At 34.5% G+C, this 19,628-nt stretch overlaps 3 protein-coding genes across 4 annotated transcripts; 2 read left to right on the top strand and 1 right to left on the bottom strand.

Annotated features, from left to right (window-relative positions):
• The first annotated feature begins 1,159 nt into the window (after positions 1-1,159).
• LOC116163807 (homeobox protein DBX1) lies at positions 1,160-2,801 on the top strand. The gene is made up of 3 exons (XM_031477936.1): positions 1,160-1,456; positions 2,254-2,471; positions 2,526-2,801. The coding sequence occupies exons 1-3, from the start codon at positions 1,180-1,182 to the stop codon at positions 2,661-2,663; spliced, it is 633 nt and encodes a 210-aa protein (XP_031333796.1). The 5' UTR covers positions 1,160-1,179; the 3' UTR covers positions 2,664-2,801.
• On the bottom strand, positions 2,738-16,963 carry LOC116163808 (eclosion hormone). Its single transcript, XM_031477937.1, has 3 exons — positions 16,863-16,963; positions 4,916-5,001; positions 2,738-2,976 (listed from the first exon to the last, which is right to left on the bottom strand). The coding sequence occupies exons 1-3, from the start codon at positions 16,890-16,892 to the stop codon at positions 2,832-2,834; spliced, it is 261 nt and encodes an 86-aa protein (XP_031333797.1). The 5' UTR covers positions 16,893-16,963; the 3' UTR covers positions 2,738-2,831.
• LOC116163805 (condensin complex subunit 2-like) lies at positions 8,584-12,099 on the top strand. 2 transcript variants are annotated; one of them, XM_031477935.1, is made up of 11 exons: positions 8,584-8,727; positions 8,858-8,989; positions 9,037-9,247; positions 9,295-9,529; positions 9,581-9,825; positions 9,870-10,061; positions 10,154-10,304; positions 11,019-11,193; positions 11,239-11,328; positions 11,378-11,779; positions 11,932-12,099. In XM_031477935.1, exons 1-10 carry the CDS (start codon positions 8,662-8,664, stop codon positions 11,711-11,713), a joined length of 1,833 nt encoding a protein of 610 aa, XP_031333795.1. In that variant the 5' UTR covers positions 8,584-8,661; the 3' UTR covers positions 11,714-11,779; positions 11,932-12,099. The 2 variants fall into 2 exon arrangements, with proteins under 2 accessions (XP_031333795.1, XP_031333793.1); XM_031477933.1 differs by having other exon boundaries at positions 8,586-8,727; positions 9,578-9,825.
• Positions 16,964-19,628: the final 2,665 nt, after the last annotated feature.

The raw sequence follows: 19,628 nt of genomic DNA, 5'->3' as shown, positions 1-19,628 counted from the left end.
TTGACGTAAAAAAATTTTCTGTACAAAAAACTTCAATACATTTTTGCTCTAAAATAATTTGGGGAGCCAATAATCGCATGTTATGAATTTTACATTGAAATCCCTATGATGCGTTACGCAAGTCACCACGCTGTATATAGATGTTATTGTATAGCGGACGGAAATTTTTATTTCTTATTTTTATTTAGTTCTGGTCATTCTAAAGAGTTACTTCTTAATAGTTTTGAAACTTTCCCTCATCGAATTTTCTGGTAAACTTTTCAATTAAACAGTTAAGAGGATTATTAATATTTCAAACGCCAAGGGAAATATTTAACATTTAAAACGGATTATGATAGGTATTTAATATTTCACGCAGTTTCTTAAACATTTCCATAAGCATATTACAGTTAAACACATTTTTTGTTGGAATATTGGAGTTCTGTCCTCAGTTCCCGTTAGTCCACAAGTTTATGCAACAATTACCTAATTATAAGATTTTGCTGTAAAATGTATATGTATCAATGTGTCCAGTGAATATTGGAAGTTTTTGTTTTTGAAACATTTGAGGTTGTTTTGCAATGATTTTTCGCGTAACCATTTTTAGAGCTGTTGGTGACATTTTCAAAAAAAGTCACCTTTGACGCAATGGGGGGCTGCGTGAAGTTGCAAAACTGGTTTTTTATGACTTAATTAATAGTGGGAACATTTTCCGGATTTTATCAAGTACTCTAAAACTTTATGGAGGCCTCCAGAACCCTAAATACAATCACAAAAATTTGTAAATTATGGGCTTACTTCACTTTATTTATTTTGAAATAGCGAATCCGGTTTTGATTTCCATGGATATTCATAATTAGCGAAGCGCACAATGCACAAAATAATAGTTGGATAGGTGAAATGCCTGAAGCACAAAAAATGATGGGCCTTATGATACTTCTTTCCAGTAAGTTATAAACGAAAAGATAATGACATAAAGTGATAAAAATAAAGGAACTATTAAGGAAGGAAGGGAACACTGCCGATGTGCTATATGTATCTAATCTTTAAAAAAGCCGGAAACAATCGTCGTTTGAATTTGATAACAACAACCAATCCAAGCGTCCTTTGAAATTCCCGACCTCAATCACTATCTTCAAAAAGTATGTTTAATTATATTCATTTCCAAATTAATTGTTGCTATTGTTACCAGCGTGTATAATGTCATTCCGAATCGAAGATATTTTGAAAACGGACTTTTCCTCCCGTGCAAAATCACCGCCCAAATTCAGTAATAGTGGCGAAAAAGTGAGCGTAAGTTCTAAAAATGTGACCAGTGATGTACGTAACTACAGTATTTTACAACAAACACTTTTAAGTCAATATAATTCTATTAACCCTTTCGATTATTATTCATGTGAACAATTTTATTCTGCGGGAACATGTGATAAAATTGGATATTTTCCTAGCAACTATCCAGATTATTGTTACCCAAATGGTAAGTGGTAATTATAGGTACATAGTCATTTTTATTCAATTTTGTAATTTCAAATTTTCCACTTCTTATAACACTATTGAGACACAAACTTCCTTACCTGTGAGCCATATTACGCAGATAGGACGATACTTATCATCATACTAACTTTTAGGGTAGGTAACTCTTTCTCGGAAAAGAAAGCGTGAGCAAACGCCAATGGCAATACATTATAATATCATGAAAATAGATTCTTAGGATGAGTACCTATAGCCATTAAAAAGTATTTAACAGCGCAATTTATCTTCTCAGTTAGGATAATTTTGTAGATTACATTACCATGATAACCAAAGGATGACCGCACGACCATTATCCATTTCCTAATGTTGTGGTTAGCGTTTATTTCAAAAACCATCTTAGAGTCGTGGTCGTCAAATACGTTTTTATTTCAATGTTGAATTTATTTGTACTAGAGGTTTCTTTAGAAATCGATAGCGGAACAACATCCTGCAATCACTAACATCTGACTCCCAGACATCAAATTTAAATTACAGACATTATATTGAAGTACTAATTCCTGGCAATTAGAGGAGGTTTTCTTATTTTCATATTAATTCCGATTATGGACCTCCGTATATTATCTGCTATGCCTTCGCCATTTGTCTTGATTATGCTATACTAATTTCATTGATATCGTGACTCTCCTTCTCCTTTACGAATTACCAGTACTTACCTACCCACCTACTTTAGTTGGATTTAGATAGATTAGATTGATTTACTTGTTCTTTATCAGTTTTACAATCGATTTTTTGTATTTCCAGCTTACCAATATCTACCTATCTACTCGCGAAGCAGACATTACCAAAGCTATGAGTCTCTGTCGCACTTATATCAGATGGCATCAAAAAGGAAAGGGGGGCAGGTTCGTTTCACATCCATACAAACAGAAGCATTAGAAAAAAGGTTTGTTTCGCATAAATATCTCAGCCCAGAAGATAGAAAAATTTTAGCCGACTCCTTGAAACTGACAGATAAACAGGTGCGTGTGTTATATGTCCGTATGATTAGTACATTTACGATGCATTTTTTACAGGTAAAAACTTGGTTTCAAAACCGAAGAGCAAAGTGGAGACGATCAAATAGCACTTCGTCCAATTGCACCGACACGGAATACGAAAAACTTGACGAAACCGACTCGGAGAAAGCATTTTGCGATGGTTTTATTGCTTAGTAAAATAATAGTAACCAAATAATGAACCATTCAGTATTTATGGAAACTTATTTTGTATAAGGAAAATTGTCATTGCAATAACTAACTAAATTTTCCTTTCACAAAAGTATTACGCTTAAATACAGTTTTTTTTGTATACAGTTGTGTTTTAATCATTGATGTCTAGCGCTAGTGAAATCGCTTCAAAAAGGTTACGACTGTTTCGGGTATGTTGCAATCCAAAATTATTTTCCCATTGGTTGAAACGCAAGCATCCGCACAAACTCTTCCTTGGAAGTATGGACCAAACATTTTCTTGCATTGAACGCAGTTCCTGAAAGGATATACATCTTAATATGAAATGGTGTAATTCAATACCTAACCATTAAAAAAAATAATTTTCTAAACCTACGAATGCTGTACCGAATTTCATTTTCTTCCAAATTTATTAGCTACTGACACGAACATAATCCCACGAATGTCAATCCAATGCTACAATTTTTAAAAATTCTTCGAGTGTTACGACTGTAATTTATACTCTGGCCTAAAAAGTTCGCTTCTTCTTCGGCTCAAAATGAAGCTCAAAACAACAAGGAATTACAGTATTTACTTTTTAAGAAATGTTTTATTGAACAAAAAATGAAACTACACTAAATCAGCTAACGTTTTTATTCTTCTTTTTGTTATTTTTTCCGGGATCATTTTCATCAACCTTCATTTTTTGCATCTTTCTGCTTACCGATCTAAACTCCATACTTACGAACTCTTGTATGTTTTCCTCGTCATTTTCGACAACGTTTTCTTCCTTTCGACCCAAGATCGGTCTAGGAAATGGAGTTTTTGTGCCAAGAATTGGTCGTGGTCCATTTGGATCGGTGATTCTTCGAACAGATTTTCGGGAATATCGCGAGGATTGCGGTTCCTTCGACGAGAACTGTTCAAGAATTGCTTGTACTGGATTCTTAACTATTGGCACGTATGCTGGAGCGTCCGGTCTAAGCTGTTTTTCCGATTTTTCGGTTTCTTGCTTCATAGGTCCGTTATTACAAATGGAAACTGACATTTACGATTAATCGATTGTCATGGATGTGGTGATTTGTATGCAATTTGTTCCTACTTTCTCGAACTAACGCTATTTGCCAGTTGTATTCAGTGGTGGAGTGAAGCGGGAACGCATGGTTCCCTCTTTGCTTTCTACAAGAATGTATATCTACGTCTAAGTAAGGTCTTCAATGCTTTTTACATAGTAAAGACATCATTTTATTGCAACCAATTATAGATTCTGAAATGTTTGACTTTTAGAGTTATGTTTAGCCAAAGAGTATATTATGCTCTTTGGTTTAGCGCATTTTCCATCTCATGTTGGAAGGCGTTATTATGGCCAGTTTCTCCGCCCATCCGTCCGTCTGAGACCTTAATTACTCCTATAGTTTTCAAGATATTTAGCTCATTCCTTTTGCGTTCGGTAGCACATAGCGCTCGCACCTGAGCCAAGAAAAATCTGGACGATTAATGTGCGCATGCGCAGGCTGTCCAATATCAACTTTCATATTTATTAATATATTTTGTTGAAATTTTAACCGAAGATGCTGTTAGTATAAGCAAACATATCTCATATTGGAAACATCAGTTAAATGTGCGCATGCGCAGAATGTGCAATATCAACTGTCTTATTTATCGAGATATCTTTTGAAATTTGATTCTGTTAAAGGCCAACATATCTCATATTCTAAACATTATATGTGCGCATAAGTATTTTGCGCAATTCCAACTTCCTTATTTATGAAGATAACTATAGGTACATGCTTCTAGTAAAGAAAAACATATCACGTGTAGTAAAAATCGAAAACTACAAATGTCAATAGCAACGGCAAACACCTCTTTCTCTTTGAAATGTTATTCATAGACGATTCTAGTAAACACAAGCATATCGCATATAGCATAAATTAACTGTGCGCAATGTCAACTTTGTTATTTATGGAGATATTTTAACCATAGGTGCCTCTAGTAAAAAAAAACATACCACACATAGCTATGGTCTTTTGGGAAGTACTGATCAATGCATGGAAAATACACTCAAGTTACTTGCCTTAGGGTAGAAACCCTGGTAGAAACCACTTGTTTTAATTTCTGCTCTGTTATTAAAATATTACAATCAGTGGCCCGTCTTGAAATGAAAACCCTCAATCTGGAGCAAAGTCAGTTTGTCTAATCATTTATGGTTGCACTACTAAATTTAGGTACATTTAATTCCATTTGTGATTTCAACTTACGTAATACATATGTCAAACGAGCAGTGGCCCATTGCGGGAACTTTCCAAAGCAACACCAAAACGTACAGCACACCATACAATCTATTCTGTAACAGGAAAGGAAAAAATTAATCAGTATAATTGTGTTGGATTAACATCAACACGTAACGTAAAGGTAAGATGACATACACGAAAATAAATAAGATCTATGAATCAATTATCATCCATGAAACAGAACGAGACCTATACGCTTTTATGTGCCCTGTCGCTAAAACATTTTCTTTCTTTAGGTATTTCTTGGACGTTAATATTAATTGATCCAAATCTATTTCTCTTCAGCAAACAATTGTTGTTAAAGTACAATTGAAAATCAGATTTCAGGCCCGCCCCCACAGTACTCTGGACGTTTACCCCCGCTTATACCCATATTGATGGCCTCTTAAACCATTTTTAAGAGAGTTTTGAAAATTTGAAAAAAACATTTCCACGACAAGAACGGTATTAATGTACGACTAAATGTACCTATGACACACTGATTTTTTGCTCTCACAAGAACGTAAATATATAGGTACATGTTACTAGCTTATAGATAAATGTTTTAGTTAATAGTCCGGTCGAGATAGTAAGTCCCGTGCGTTTCCTGTGGGGACCTTTTTTTTATTACTGATACTCGCTTTTAACATGATTTTAATTATTTTAAAGATGGGAGCCTCGTAAAAAAATTGTCGTTTGGCCGCCATATTGAATTTCATCCCGAAAAACAAAAAAATGGTTAAACTAACTTACCTATTTGAAAAATATTGTTATTTTAAAACTTTTAGGTTTAAATTAAAGACCTGTAAATATTTAGAACATATATTGCAGAAATTGAATTATTATACAGGGTGGCTAAAAAATATAACATTTAGCTACGCACTTAAAAGAAACAAAATATTAATATTTATTCATGTGCCGGGCATTTTTGTATTCATAGGCCTGCAAGTGACTCCTGAGACAATGCTGTTTAAAGGAATCCATGTCTGGCGGCAACCGTGCGGTATCAAATTGTTGTAATTGCCGCCACTTACGTGTCCTAGCATGAGCCAATGTGTTGCTTACTGGATCGTTATATAGAACCCTAATTGTTAATAACTCAAGATTAAGAAGGAGCTGTTCTGAACATTCGTCACTAGAACCAAGTTTCTGTATTGTCTGATAAAAACTGACATTATCTGAATGAAGGATACGTTTCATTGTAGTGACCTTCCCTAAACCAAAGAACCCTTCTACAGAATCACACCCAGTAAAAACATAAACACCAACAGTAGCCGAAGCTTTATCTAAATTTGAACACAAAGATCGACAATTAAAAAACTCGGAACCACTCGGTTTTTTCTTATGCATATACATATATATATGAGGCAATAATCCACACATCTGTGTCCTCAAAATCAAAAACAACCGAATGAGAATCACTTAATTGTGCCGCTTGGAAAAATATCCGCTTCAGATGGTGAGGATGCCTCAAATCGGGGATCGCATTCACCAGTTGTAAGGTTATAGCAACTGAGGCCTGTTGTACAATACCAATCAGCATTATGATCATATTTGACCCATTCTTTTAAAAGAAATTCTTGCAGCCTTTGTTTGTTTTCCGGTTTTGAGAGGAAAGAACGCCATGATTTACCTGTAGGCATTTGCTGGTCGCTGTCGCAGGATATACATTTGGAACAAAACCATACAATTGCATTCGACGTTTTTGCTCATGTTGCTTTACACTTTCCATAAACACTTCCTCATCGTATATATCATTGATCAGCTGAAAAGCTACGGCTTGAGGATGGCGATTTAGTATGTATTTATAAAGATTTACCGCAAACTGACTACATGTCTTGCAAGCCATTCCAACGTCGACTATGACATGGTATTGTGTTGGTGGTAACACAGGCTGAAGAAAGCTGTCATAAAATTGGACTTAACAGGCTTATGAAACATGCCATCAGCTGAAAATAATGATAAACTGATCTCTGTTAGTCTGTGTTGCATTAAATCTTCGAGCGTCATTGTGCAATTTTGTCCAGTGGTCAACAGATCGACGACCTGTTTTGTTGCAGCATGGTTAACTGATGTTCTTAGTTGTTGTTTTGATTTATTAGGTACACTTTTTGTGGCAAAGTTCTTACTCTTTCGTTTTTTTTTCGTTGGTACAACTTAATATGGCGGCCGAATGACAATATTTTGAAAATGGCTCCCGTCGTAAATTTAATCTTTAATACCTAATGAACTAATTACAACAATAAAAAAAAGGTCCACTATCAAAAACGCACGGTATGTGATGTATCGACCGGACTATAAGTTTCCAAATAAATTGAACATACAAATTGACTTACCATTATTACAACTCGATATGCACCTACACCACTTGAAGGCGAAAGTTGAAATAAAAGTTTTATTAAGAATTTTAAAACCAAAAGGTTTCTTATTTTTGATTTACGTCTACGCAACGCCAACAAATTCATTTCATAGCAGAACATTTAAACTTAGTGGGCTTCTTACTTCTTTATTTCCATGTAAATTAGAAATGGTGTTATTTGCCTCGTGTTTTCAATTTATATTTTCGCAAACGTGAATGAACTAACTACCCCGAGGCCCGAACGCGTAAATGTAAACCAATACTAGTTACTCCAACGCGATTTTTTTTAATTCATGGAATCGTTTTGAATTTCAGGTTGATTATATAAAATGAATACATAATTATGATGATGGTCAGTCAGTCTTTGGAGAGAAACAATTGGCGTACTCAAAAGAAATCTTTTGCATGGCATAATACGTAATGGCACTATACTACGTTAAATTATGTTGTTTTGATAAGTTTTACTATTTTAGCGCATTTCCACAAAAATTTAAAAAAATGCGCTATTGTGGCCACTTTGTCCGTCCGTCTGTCTGTCCGCCCATCCGTTGGGACGCTACTAGTTCTTTATCTTAAGAGCTATTGTTCTACTTTTCTCGCTTTTTGGTTCGTTATGGTGTCGAGGCTTGCACCAAGGAAAGAATTTTTTCTGTCTTTATTGCTAAAAAAGTTATTATAAAAAACCAACAAACCATTTTTTACATGTTCCATAATTTTATACTTTTGCCGTTTATTAACGATCCTAGAGATCGTTTATAATTTTGTATTGCTGTATGTCGTCTGTCCGTTCTTGAACACGATAACTGTCAAACGATTGGACCGATTTGTTTCAAAATTTGCACAGTTAACATATATGTAAATTAACTTAATAACGATATAAAGGATGAGGGGTATTACACCCCTAAATTAAACACTATATACAACCATTTACCATGAGTGTTTATTGAACATTAACCATGGGTGGGACTTCTGTCCCCTGCTCTTGTCACACCTAGGTGCTCTCCCGGTTTTTTACATGTTCTTTAGGGGTTTATTAATATAAGGAACTTATCTCAAAATTTCACATCAGTACCTACCATTAATTACTGAAAAGCAGTTGTAAGAATGGGCATTTTGTCATACAGAGATCAGTAAACGGTTCACATTGGGGGAAATAACAGTGAAACAGTGAATACCTAATAATCTGCTGGTAAAAGTGCAACTGACAAGTTTATTTATGAATACGTCAAATGTAGCTATTTGTGAAAGTTAATAAAGAAACCTTCACTGATTATCTCTTGTCCATGTATGGAAATGCACAGATTTAAATGCTTGCGATAGGTGGTAAAGTCAAGACACAGATTGGTTATTGCAGAGTGGTCAAGATTTGTATAATATGGATATTCCTTCGACATCTCGACAGACTTCTAGTCGATTTTCAGTATTATCTCATATTGCGACGGTGAGTAAACAAAGGGTATATCTGCACAGTTCTCTTCGATTTTCTGAATCTATTCACCATATAAAATCCTAGGATTTGGAGGACTTGGAGCCCCTTATCCTTAATTAAATTTTGCCAAATTGCTTCTCAGGTCCGAAATGATCGTCGAACTAGTTTAGATAACCTAAACCGATTATCGAGGATTCTTGTTCAGTCGCCTTTACCCAGCGATAATGAAATAAAAGAGCATTTTCAAATATGTTTGAAATTGTTCGCCGAAAATGTAAGTATCGTATACAAAGCCAGGACGTTTTCTAGTTCTAGTTTCAGAGAATTAGTGCAAAGAATGTATGGAATTTGAAGCTCATCGATTACATGAGAATGGTGCTTATTTCTAAATCACAAGAAGAGTCACTACAAGTTGCTAGTACTTCTCTTGACGTAGGAGCTAAAATTTACGGCATTCGCGTGGATGACATTCATTCGGACGGTTTCAAGTTGGCAAGTAACATGGCGCGAGTTAATCATCAACCAGAAATTGGTAAGAAACTGCTGCTCTTGCACTTGATTCTTATTGATTCCAAATAGAGGAACATCCATCTCACGACGACAGTGTAAATCAAGAAAATAGAGCATCAAAGAGAAAAAGAAAGCATGGCCAACCCGCAACGATAGCTAAGAATCCAGAAACCCTATTAGAAGATATCCCGAGAGCACCATCAAGGTTTTTTCAAACAAAAACTGATGCCGAAGTGATCCTTACAAGTAGCTTACTTACCAATATACTTCCAATGCACCCCTTTGGTCACAAATTAATGTTATTGTAAGAGATTTTCCATTAAGAAATAAATTTCTCTACTAGACATTTCAGAAGTAAAGCGAAAGCATGGCCGAGATACAGAGCTAGCAGATCTTATCCAAAGCAACGATACAGTTTTGATATACCCTATTTTGATTCGTTTGTAATCAGCGCTCCATTTGCTGAATTTGAAATAGATCAGTGGGATATAGATCGCGAGGACGAGCAGTTCAATGATATAAGTGGTGCTGGAATTATTGAAATAGAAAATGCTCCTGTTTATGAATTAGACGGCACCATACGAGATAATTTCGAACACGGTTGGTAGAAATTCTATTCTAAAAATACAGTGTGGGTTACTTAGGTGAAGAAGATCAAAACCAAAAAGAGGAGGAAGAAAAATTCGATTATATTCTTCATTTTCCTGTGAATTCCATAAGTAGACGGGCTAACGATTGTTCGTTTCTCAGCGTGGTGAAACTTTGCAACAACAAAGTAATGAGTCGCGTATGGGCCGGCCCTAGTCACTGGAAGTTAAAATATCTTCAACCGAAACGTTCGTATAGAGAAATGTACGAGCACAGATTTAATATTTAAATCTGTGGTACGAGTAAAATAAAATCATGTTTAGGTAGGATTATTATTCAGGTAGCAAATTTACCGGTAAACAGAGGGCGCAGTCGTCAAAGAAAGAGCGCCGAACGGACGAAATTATTAATTTTCTATTAGATTACCCAAAGATAGACAAAACAAAACTGTATCAATCCAAAACGACAGTTCAGAATTTTGACCCAATTAAGTAAGTTTTTAAGTTATCTTCCTTTTTCTGTATTTGAAGTACTTTTCCTAGATATTTTTTATTGTTTAATTTATTGATAATTGATTGGTGAATGTTATTAGGTCAGTTATAAGAAGCCATTATACAGCTTCTAATACGTGTACAGTCGTGGTCCCAGGTCCAGTTCCTCCGTGAATCAATTTCATTTCGATCTTAGGGACTTTCTTCATTTTGAAAAGAAGCTCAAACTTTCAGGAGGTTTGGTTCTGGTATAATAATTATTACTTGAGATAATGGAGGGAAAATACGTCTGACCAAAACCGTACAATACTGGCCTGTCTGACAAAAATTCGCATATAGGGACTTGTTTTTAAATTTTTATCATTTATCATATAAATTTCAAGGTAAATATTTTGGTACTGGACAGAATTTCGTTCCCAAAATGAATCATTTTATTAATCTATTATATTTCGTAACTTAAAAAAATATAAGTAAGTATGAATAGATAAATATCTATTAGTGCTACAGCCTACAACGTTAAAAAGCTGGAGGGATCCTTAATTTTACAGTAGGTAATTCACCCACATGGGCAAGAGATGATTTATTATGTACTTCAAGTCTGCGTCACGGACATCGTTCGCTTAAGTTAAATGAAATTAAGTTAAATTCTATGACGTCGTATTTAAATTTGATCAATTTTGTACTTCCAAATGAAACTAAGTAATTCGTTTTTAGATGCTCCCTTCCTTTAAAAATTCATTTGGAAAATAAGGGCAGACCCTTTATGCTGAAACCGTTATACATTTGTAACAACTATTGGGTTGAAAATAATGAAAATGTTTTAAATCGGGACGAAGAGTGCAATAATAATATTACTATGCCAAGTTTTGAAACTGGTCATCAAATTAATGTACGGTGAGATGTTCTCTCGTTTGTAAATTAACAAAATTTTTAGGAAGCGGAGATGAGCACTCACGAAGAAGTGAATGTATGCCATCAACGGCAAGAATCAAACATGGATTTCATGGTCGATATCCCAGAAACGGTAACATAATTCTATTTTGTTATAGGTACTTATAAAACGCCTTGTATAGGTACAACACTTATACGTACCATATGCATCAAGCTATAAGAAAATAAACATGACAACATTAAAACAAGCAATTTGGAAAATCATATTGGGTGAAAGCAACGAAGAACCAAATATTGCTGAAGTAGTGCAGAAGCAGTCCTTTAGCGAGGTCTACCAACAGTTACCGCAACGTTTGAGTGTGAAAATGCAAAAGAATTTGAGTTGTCCATTAGCCCTCGTTGCACTTTTACATCTTGGAAATGAACGTAATTTGTTATTTACACAATTTGGAGAAAGCGATTTTAACATCGAGCAACAAAATCAACATTCTGTGGGTAACATTGTATCAAAAGATTAGCGACTTTTTGTCAACATCTCGCAATGGATTGAAACTAACAATGTCGCTAACAGAAATGATAAAAAGGTTATATTTTATATATAATAAGTTGAAAACGTTTGTTTATTAACTTTACTGTTTGTTTTTTATTCATATTTATGCATGTTGTTTATCAAATATACATAAATTCCTTTTGTTATGCCTCGGTACAAAATTTCTAAAAATGTGGCGCTTAATAGGTATCTATCGACACGGGAGCCTTGCATCTGATTCGAACGCAGTTCACATGATGGAGGTGATGAAAAACGACGTTTAGACTGGAAACAGGATTATGGGATGTAATTTTCTGTTCCAAGATCTCTTGTTATGTATCGCTTCAAGACTGCTTAGTATTACAGAACACCGTTTTGGAGGCAAAATTCACTGAAAGCAATACGAGTATGTACTTATGTAGGCACGAGATATGCAATACGCTACAAAACTTCTTGGTGCACCGTTGCTTTCCATAATCAAATTACTTGTAGCTTTGAATATTTTATATTCAAAGCTTGTAGATTGTTGCTGGGGCCGGAAAAAAATACCGGTAGGCACGAGATCCTTGCCCCATTCTCTTTCAAATGAACCGTGACCTAACATCGAATTCTGTTAAGTTTCACACAAGTAGTACGTGCCAGTTTTTTATATAGTTAAATTAATGGTATCAACAAATACATTGTCAATTGTAAAATAGCTAATTTTTTATTTTACTACGTATAATATCAAGTTTGGAAATACTTTTCGCACAGTTGGGATACTACCTAATGACGGAGTGTATACAAATAAAAAAATGTAATTTAAATGCTTTGGTAAATAAGAAAGTTGACAGTGCGCTTGCGCAAAATCAAATTTTTAACTTGGTGTTTGCTTTTATTCCAAATGCCTATGTATCAAATTTCATTTAAATGCTTTCATAAATAAATAAGTTGGCACTACGCATGCGCAGAACAATATTTCGAAAACGTCGTTTGTTAACCAAATTTTTGACGCTGCGCATGCGCAAAACCAAAAAATATCAAATTTAGTTTTTTTTTTCATGTCAATTCCCTTTAATGGACTACTATAGGTTGTAATAACAATAACGAATTTTAACTTATCTTCCTTATTCAAGGCTTATACATATATAATCACTGTAGTAGTGAATCATTAGTACAGTGCAATTAGACCCAAACCTCAACATCCAAAGTAAAAGTTTCCCTCCAACTGCAAATTGTTCTATACAGTCCACAGATTGTTTGGTAGAAAGTTATACCATTTTAAGCATCGGGTTTGCTTGGGAGGGGGGAGAAAAGTTGGAAAATTAGTAGTTTTGATTAGTTGTTCTTAAATATTTAGCAAACTATGTGGTTTAGTGCGAAAAGTGCCGTATATAAAAATAATCTACAGTAAATTGCGAACAAAAATGGCCTCGTATTTAATCTTGCTAAATTGAACCGCTCTAGAGATACCTACGGAGAGTGTAACAGTAGAAATTTTTCATGTTTTTTTTTAGATTCTTTTGGAAAAAATATGAGATTATCACTAAGGAAACTAATTTTTTTGTTAAAATAAATTGCGCTTTAGCGACCGGTGGTATGTTACTAATAAGTCCTTGAAGGAACGATAACCTTACCCATACCATCTTCTCAAGCGGGGCCATTTTTTAAAGGGACTTCCACTATGAGGGACAGTAATTCCTGGGGAGTTGCAGTATGTGTTGTTATTGCTCTCAGGTGTTCGACAATCTTCCATCCTCACTTCAGCGGGTTCTTCTTCTCATGCAGCCACTGCTACACCTGGTGGAAGGTTCTAAATAAATGTTCTGCCTGGTAGCTGCTGAAGCGGAGAGAAGCGCAGCCAACTTGAACTTTGAATGTACCTGTAGGATGCTTTGAAATAGCCTGCAAGTAACACTGGTAACGAAAACAAGCGAGATCTTCAGTGTTCTTTGCTTCAAACATAATTTCATTTTTCCAGAAAATCGAAAAAATACGAAAAATGTCTACTTTTACACCCTCCGTAACTCTGGAATCTTTCACTTGAGCAAGATTATACATAAGACTATTTTTATTCGCAATTTAATGTAGATTATTTTTAGATATCGTATTTTTCTCGCCAAACCCCATAGTTTTCTAAATATTTAAGAAAAACTCCAAAAACTACTAATTTACCTTTTCCATTCAAACCCGACGCTTAAAATGGTGTAACTTTTTACCAAGCAATATGTGGAATGTATAGAACAATTTGCAGTTGATGGGAAACTTTTAGTTTGGATGTTGAGGTTAAGCCGTTTTTTCGACTAATTGCACCGTACTATCAGTACAGTACGCGCAACTTATCCACCTACACCCCTTTTAAGTTCAACTGTTAGGTAAATTTACGACCATGATTGCTCCTATCTACTATGCCTTCGTATTTGTTACAAAAGGCTGTAAGTGGCTTCAGTTTGTCTTTGTGCAAGGAACAATTATGTCATTGCTACTATATGAGATCAAAAATGAGTTGCGGTTGAGTCACCTTTGGAATTTTTCTTTACATGGAAACTCTTAACGGGCGATCAAAAATGAGTTGCTGTCGAGTCGCCTTTGGAAGTTCAAATGAAGTACGATTTCTCATCTAAACAAAAATTCCAAAGGTAACTCGACAGCAACTCATTTTTGATCGCATAGTAGGTATCCTGAACTTGAACTTCGAAAGCGATAGCTACTCATTTTTGATCGCCCGTTATTTGGGAGCTATCATTTCAAGCCATTTTCCAATACGGCGATGTCAATGGAGAAGTTTGGTTTATTTTGCAGAAACTCTGCCATAAATTTACCTGATCCACTCGATGGTATGTAGTCAAAATCAGATATTGCTGGTCATTCTTCATTCTGATAAATGTGGTTCATTTTCTAGAGATGACCGCTTTTGATTTGGTGAAAAAGGGAAAACGATTACCGTTTTTCGGGCTTCTATTACAGTTTTAACTTTCTATGTAGGGTCTCATTCTGCAAGTTTGCAGCTTTTTGTAACAACACTTTTGGGTTTATGTGTGCAATTTTCTATAGGATTACTGAGCCAACTATAATTTTAGGTGCTAAATAAAGTTTCAATGGAAAGAAACTTTAGGGACTCATCTAATGTAGGTAAGTAAGTAATATTTTCCCCACGGCCACTGCTTTGACAGTGAGTATATCTAAAGTATTCGAAAACACATTATAACCTCCTTGAATCGTTCCTTTACCTTCATGAATAGGCAATACGGTTTTAGGCCAGAAAGAGGAGTGGATGACAGCCTTGTCAGATTACTCTCAAATATTTATTCAGCGGCTGTTAAACGGGTGGAAAAATTTTAATACAATTTTTTTGTGTCTCTGTGTCTCCTCGCTTCACAATTGGGCCCAATCAGATTATAGGATTTTTTTTAACTTCTCGTTAATATCGCACTCTGCTATGTCGTGTCCGATCGATACATGCACCAAGTCATTTTCGCCGTACAATGCCCATGTGTTTAAATACATTCTGCTCGCTGGATATCATAATATCCGAGGTAATATCCCTTAATATCGAGCGTACGGAGTCGCGAGGGAGAATCTAACACATTTATATAATTTTCGTGTAAATTCGATCTTAAACGCATTATTTATTACCGATTTCATAATTAACAAACGTCTTGAATTAACGAAATTAACATTTCATTCAAAAATGCACTGCCAAGTCGGATGAAAAACCTAGCTGGATGGGATCGAGTCGCAGGTCGGATTTAAAAGCAATCTGAAAGCACCGATTTCATTCCTACATCCAGCAAAGTTCGTGTGCAATCGTGCGACTATACGTACCACCAAAAGTCGCGCGTAGTCGGATCCAATGTGAGCGTTAAAAGCCCTACAGATGGTACAATTTGTCGTACAACTTATCGTACGACTTTGGATTGATACCACAGTCTGAACGATACTCGTATTGTGACAGTATGCGGAATACCAGTAGGTAATGTAGACAATGTGGTATGTTGTCAAATTATTGAGACTCAGAAGTAATCGAATTACAGTCTGTGTTACCAGATTGCTTGTAATTGCCCAAAATATATTTAGAATTACTAAATTATTCAAAAAATTACTGAAATTATTGCCAAAATAGAAAGCACTTCGAAGTAGGTAATTAGATACACAAATTTTCCGCTTCTGATGCGAGTTATATAGGCACAAATTGTAAAAATTTACGAATTTATTTTACGATTACCTATATCCATTTTACATTTTTTCTTCCTTTTCTTTTTTTTTAGGAAAATCAGCAACTCTCTATTCCACCGAAAAATATGCATCTTCACTCTAGCGTCTTAAATCGTACGCAATCGACTTCCTAACGAAATATAATAATTCAAAATTTCGAATTCTATAAGGGCTGGATCTGGGGAACTTAAGGTGAAATTGGTTTAATACGCTCAATTATAAGTTGCATAGTGTTTGTTTAATTAAATACATTTAGTAAGCAATTATTAGGTATCTCGAAAAGAAAATTTTGAAATCGTGAAGCAAATTTTATATTTTTACCTTTTATACATATCTTGAAATGGAATTAGGTTAAACGAATCACGTGGTTTGCTATTTAGTTTCTAAACCAATACATAAACTTACCCTTTCCACATGCGATGACAAACTGCCCTAAAAGTACACTCTACAAGAAGGAAATTGATTGGGATGGCACCTATTTACTTAACAAAGCGTATCTGCCACCCCGTGGATTATGTTTTAAGTGGAAGGTATAAAACAAACGAACAAATACAGACGTATCTTTAGTTTCAACAATAGAGCTACCACAGAACAACCCTCTTGAGTAAGTGCAATCCACTTGAATTCATTTTTCTGCATGATTTTATCAGTAATATATTGTACTAGCGCCGCATTCTCCCCATTGACGCATTATATTCATTGGTAGAATTCATACATTCTGGCGCTGGACGTCAGTATATAAAGAAGAATGGGTCAATTTAAATCGTTTCCGGACTAATTGATTTCTAATTTGCGTAACTTTGACCGCCTAAATGTTGAAATGTTTAACCCGTCCTTAACCAAGCAATGCGTCATCAATTGGAAAAAATCCCCCAATCGTAAAATGATTATTTATTAGATCTATAAATTAATAACATAGCGGAAATTAAAGAAATGGCACTCACATATCCGGGTCCCACGTCCTTGTTGGTCATAAAAAATCTTACTCTTTGTCGATGTTTCCTTTTTCGTTTCTCGTATGGAATTCTTGTCGTTAGTACGACAACGACAGATATACTCGATATGAATTTTAATTAAACTGGTTTAATTAGTGATTAAATATTGGAAGAAGGTAGGGAGTATCAACACGTGCTATGCTGTTTGTTTTTAATTTCTTCGGAAGTATTACCGACAACAGTGTTGACGCGGACATATATTGATACATTCTTATAGTAGCAGAATATGCCTATAGAAGTAACTATCAATATAATTATTCTAGGTATGGCTTGCTCAATGAAGACGATCTTTCGAATTTATTTTTTCTGTATTGCGGCACTTCCGTTCATTGAGGCTAACCCCATAGGTACGTTCCTTTCATCGCAAAAAACCGAAGCTAATTTATTTTCTCTTTTCAGGAATCTGCATAAGAAACTGTGTGCAATGCAAGAAAATGTTTGGACCCTATTTTGAAGGGCAAGTTTGTGCGGACGCTTGCGTTAAATTTAAAGGGAAAATGATCCCAGACTGTGAAGACATTACTTCAATAGCACCATTTTTGAGTAAATTTGATTAAGAATACTTTTGTAATTTATTTAATTTATTGAAAAATATATAAGTATGTATTGCAAGCATAATGTGTATTCTACCTTTACGCTTATTGTAAAAATGTAGTGAAAGTCTATTATTACGGCATATTTATAAACAAGTTTTGAATTATTTATTTATTTTATGTGTGACCACCGACTTTAGTGTCATACGATCTAAAAATCTATTTCTTATTGGTTAGAAATACATTACATTTTATACACGGAAATGTAATGTAAATATAACTAATAAGGAAAGGTCCTTTAAAATATAATTTGATGACGAATTTTAAATTCAGCTTTGCATATAGTCCTTTTTTATTTAATCCTTGCTTTTACCTTCTCAAACTAAGATACTTACAATGTTGACATACCCACATAAACCACCAAACGTAAGTACAACGCCTTGTAATCGATTTCTACGAGTTCATATTGAATATGAGCCGGATTAAAAGTCGAGTATCCGAATCCGAACTGAACGTTCAAAAATTTCCCTAGAGCAAATCGTATGCGATTCTTCGTATATTGTTACAGTGTTGTTCTATTGATATGCCCACGTAAAGAATTGCAAATTTTAAACAGTATATTAGAATAAATTTGAGCAAGAAATAAATAAACCTTGGCTGTCGATGCCTAAAAAAATAAATAAATAACAAATGATGATATGGATTTGACGTGAGTCTATATTTAATTGTAGGTACAAAAAATAAAATGTTAAGTATTGGTGTAGTAAATTAGCTCACTTACCTACTTACACTTACAGTATGGTGGATTGCAAAATAATTATCTTTTCATATAATTAGCAAACCACATCAAAGAATTTACACATTTCAAGTAGAATTATATACTTATTACATAACGAGCGTTGAAAACGATACCTTTCACGCAGGTGTGTAGGGTGATTTTCGAGAGAGTTGTGCGCTCGAGAGCTTTCGGAAAAGAGGAGGCGTTTGCTGTATAAGCAAACGAATTTCGTTTCAGTGCAGTTCTATATACGATGCCGAAATAATAAGCAGTTCGCGCTGTAATAAATGGTGTATTCGTGAGTATTTTACTCACTGAATATTTCACTGTTATAAATAAATTCATTTCAGGACTGTTATAGATTTATTGTTAATTGTTTATAAATAAATAAACGACTTAAATACATTTACAACATATTACGTAATAGGTATTTTTATCTAAATGATGCGGAAAACTGTCAACGTTTGACGTCACCTTAAATAGTATATTAAGAGACAAGTGTATAATCAAGTCTTTAAAGCACACGCAACGAGTTTAATAGCACGACGCGAAGCGGAGTGCCTTTAAACAATTTTACATGTGTTTCTTATAGAATTTTTTATTATACCTGCAATATAATTTAAAAGAAATACAATAAAATCATATTTAAGTATACTCGAATACATGTCTAATTAAGTGGGCTGGGGGTTCGTCATTTCACGATTGCCATGGAAATGTCACTTGATCTTTACTTATAAAAATCACCGTCTTTGTTAATAAAACTATTTCGGTTGAAAAAGATAATATACCGTCCATTAAATGGCTTGCTGTAAAATCTAAAGAAAAGTTGGTAGGTGTAAAATTCAAATCCAGTAAAGACTATATTATAAAGAATATGAAAAGTTGTTTCCATGGATGAATAGAAAGTTACTTACGAATAAAGTCTTAAATGCATCGATAATACTGGCATATATGAAGGAAATGTCAAAGGTATTTAAATCTTCTATCTTTTCGTGCATTCATTCAAAACTTCAAACAATGCTGCGATTAAAAAGTGGGACAGATTTGGAAGTATGCCCTAAATTACGCGCGTTTGTGAAAGCTTCAACCAAAGGATAGGTACAAGCCAAAGAAATTTTTGCATTTACAGAAAGCGACCTGAGAGGATCATTTTCGATTAGAGTGGTAGTAAAAATAACGTACCTATTTGAATTGTATTGCAAAAAAGTTTGTGAATTAAAATTTTTTCAAACTAGGTAAATTTAAAGAAATATAAATCATTCAAAAAACAGGCCATTGTCCATAAAGTAAGTTCTTTTTATAAGAAGGACACACCTGCAATATCAATAAACTTATCTAGTCAATCTAGTGTATTAAACCATATAAAGTAAAGTGATTGAGTTGGTAATTATAACTATGGAATCC

Source organism: Photinus pyralis, unplaced genomic scaffold (assembly GCF_008802855.1).
Source record: "Photinus pyralis isolate 1611_PpyrPB1 unplaced genomic scaffold, Ppyr1.3 Ppyr1.4_LG2, whole genome shotgun sequence".
In the NCBI taxonomy this organism is placed as follows: Eukaryota; Metazoa; Arthropoda; class Insecta; order Coleoptera; family Lampyridae; genus Photinus; species Photinus pyralis.
Note: the sequence above shows the minus strand (reverse complement) of the source record. Positions and strands in the feature narration are given on the sequence as shown.

Bases quoted from the DNA above. Each gene is read 5' to 3' on its own strand.
- LOC116163807 (XM_031477936.1), top strand. From the start codon at position 1,180: ATGTCATTCCGAATCGAAGATATTTTGAAAACGGACTTTTCCTCCCGT. The intron at 1,457-2,253 runs GTAAGTGGTAAT...TTGTATTTCCAG, and splicing joins AGATTATTGTTACCCAAATG to CTTACCAATATCTACCTATC. The intron at 2,472-2,525 runs GTGCGTGTGTTA...CATTTTTTACAG, and splicing joins TGAAACTGACAGATAAACAG to GTAAAAACTTGGTTTCAAAA.
- LOC116163805 (XM_031477933.1), top strand. From the start codon at position 8,662: ATGGATATTCCTTCGACATCTCGACAGACTTCTAGTCGATTTTCAGTA. The intron at 10,305-11,018 runs GTAAGTTTTTAA...ATTCGTTTTTAG, and splicing joins CAGAATTTTGACCCAATTAA to ATGCTCCCTTCCTTTAAAAA. The intron at 11,329-11,377 runs GTAACATAATTC...CGCCTTGTATAG, and splicing joins TGGTCGATATCCCAGAAACG to GTACAACACTTATACGTACC.
- LOC116163808 (XM_031477937.1), bottom strand. From the start codon at position 16,892: ATGACCAACAAGGACGTGGGACCCGGATAT. The intron at 5,002-16,862 runs GTGAGTGCCATT...TTCCTGTTACAG, and splicing joins AGGACGTGGGACCCGGATAT to AATAGATTGTATGGTGTGCT. The intron at 2,977-4,915 runs GTAAGTTGAAAT...ATATCCTTTCAG, and splicing joins TCGTTTGACATATGTATTAC to GAACTGCGTTCAATGCAAGA.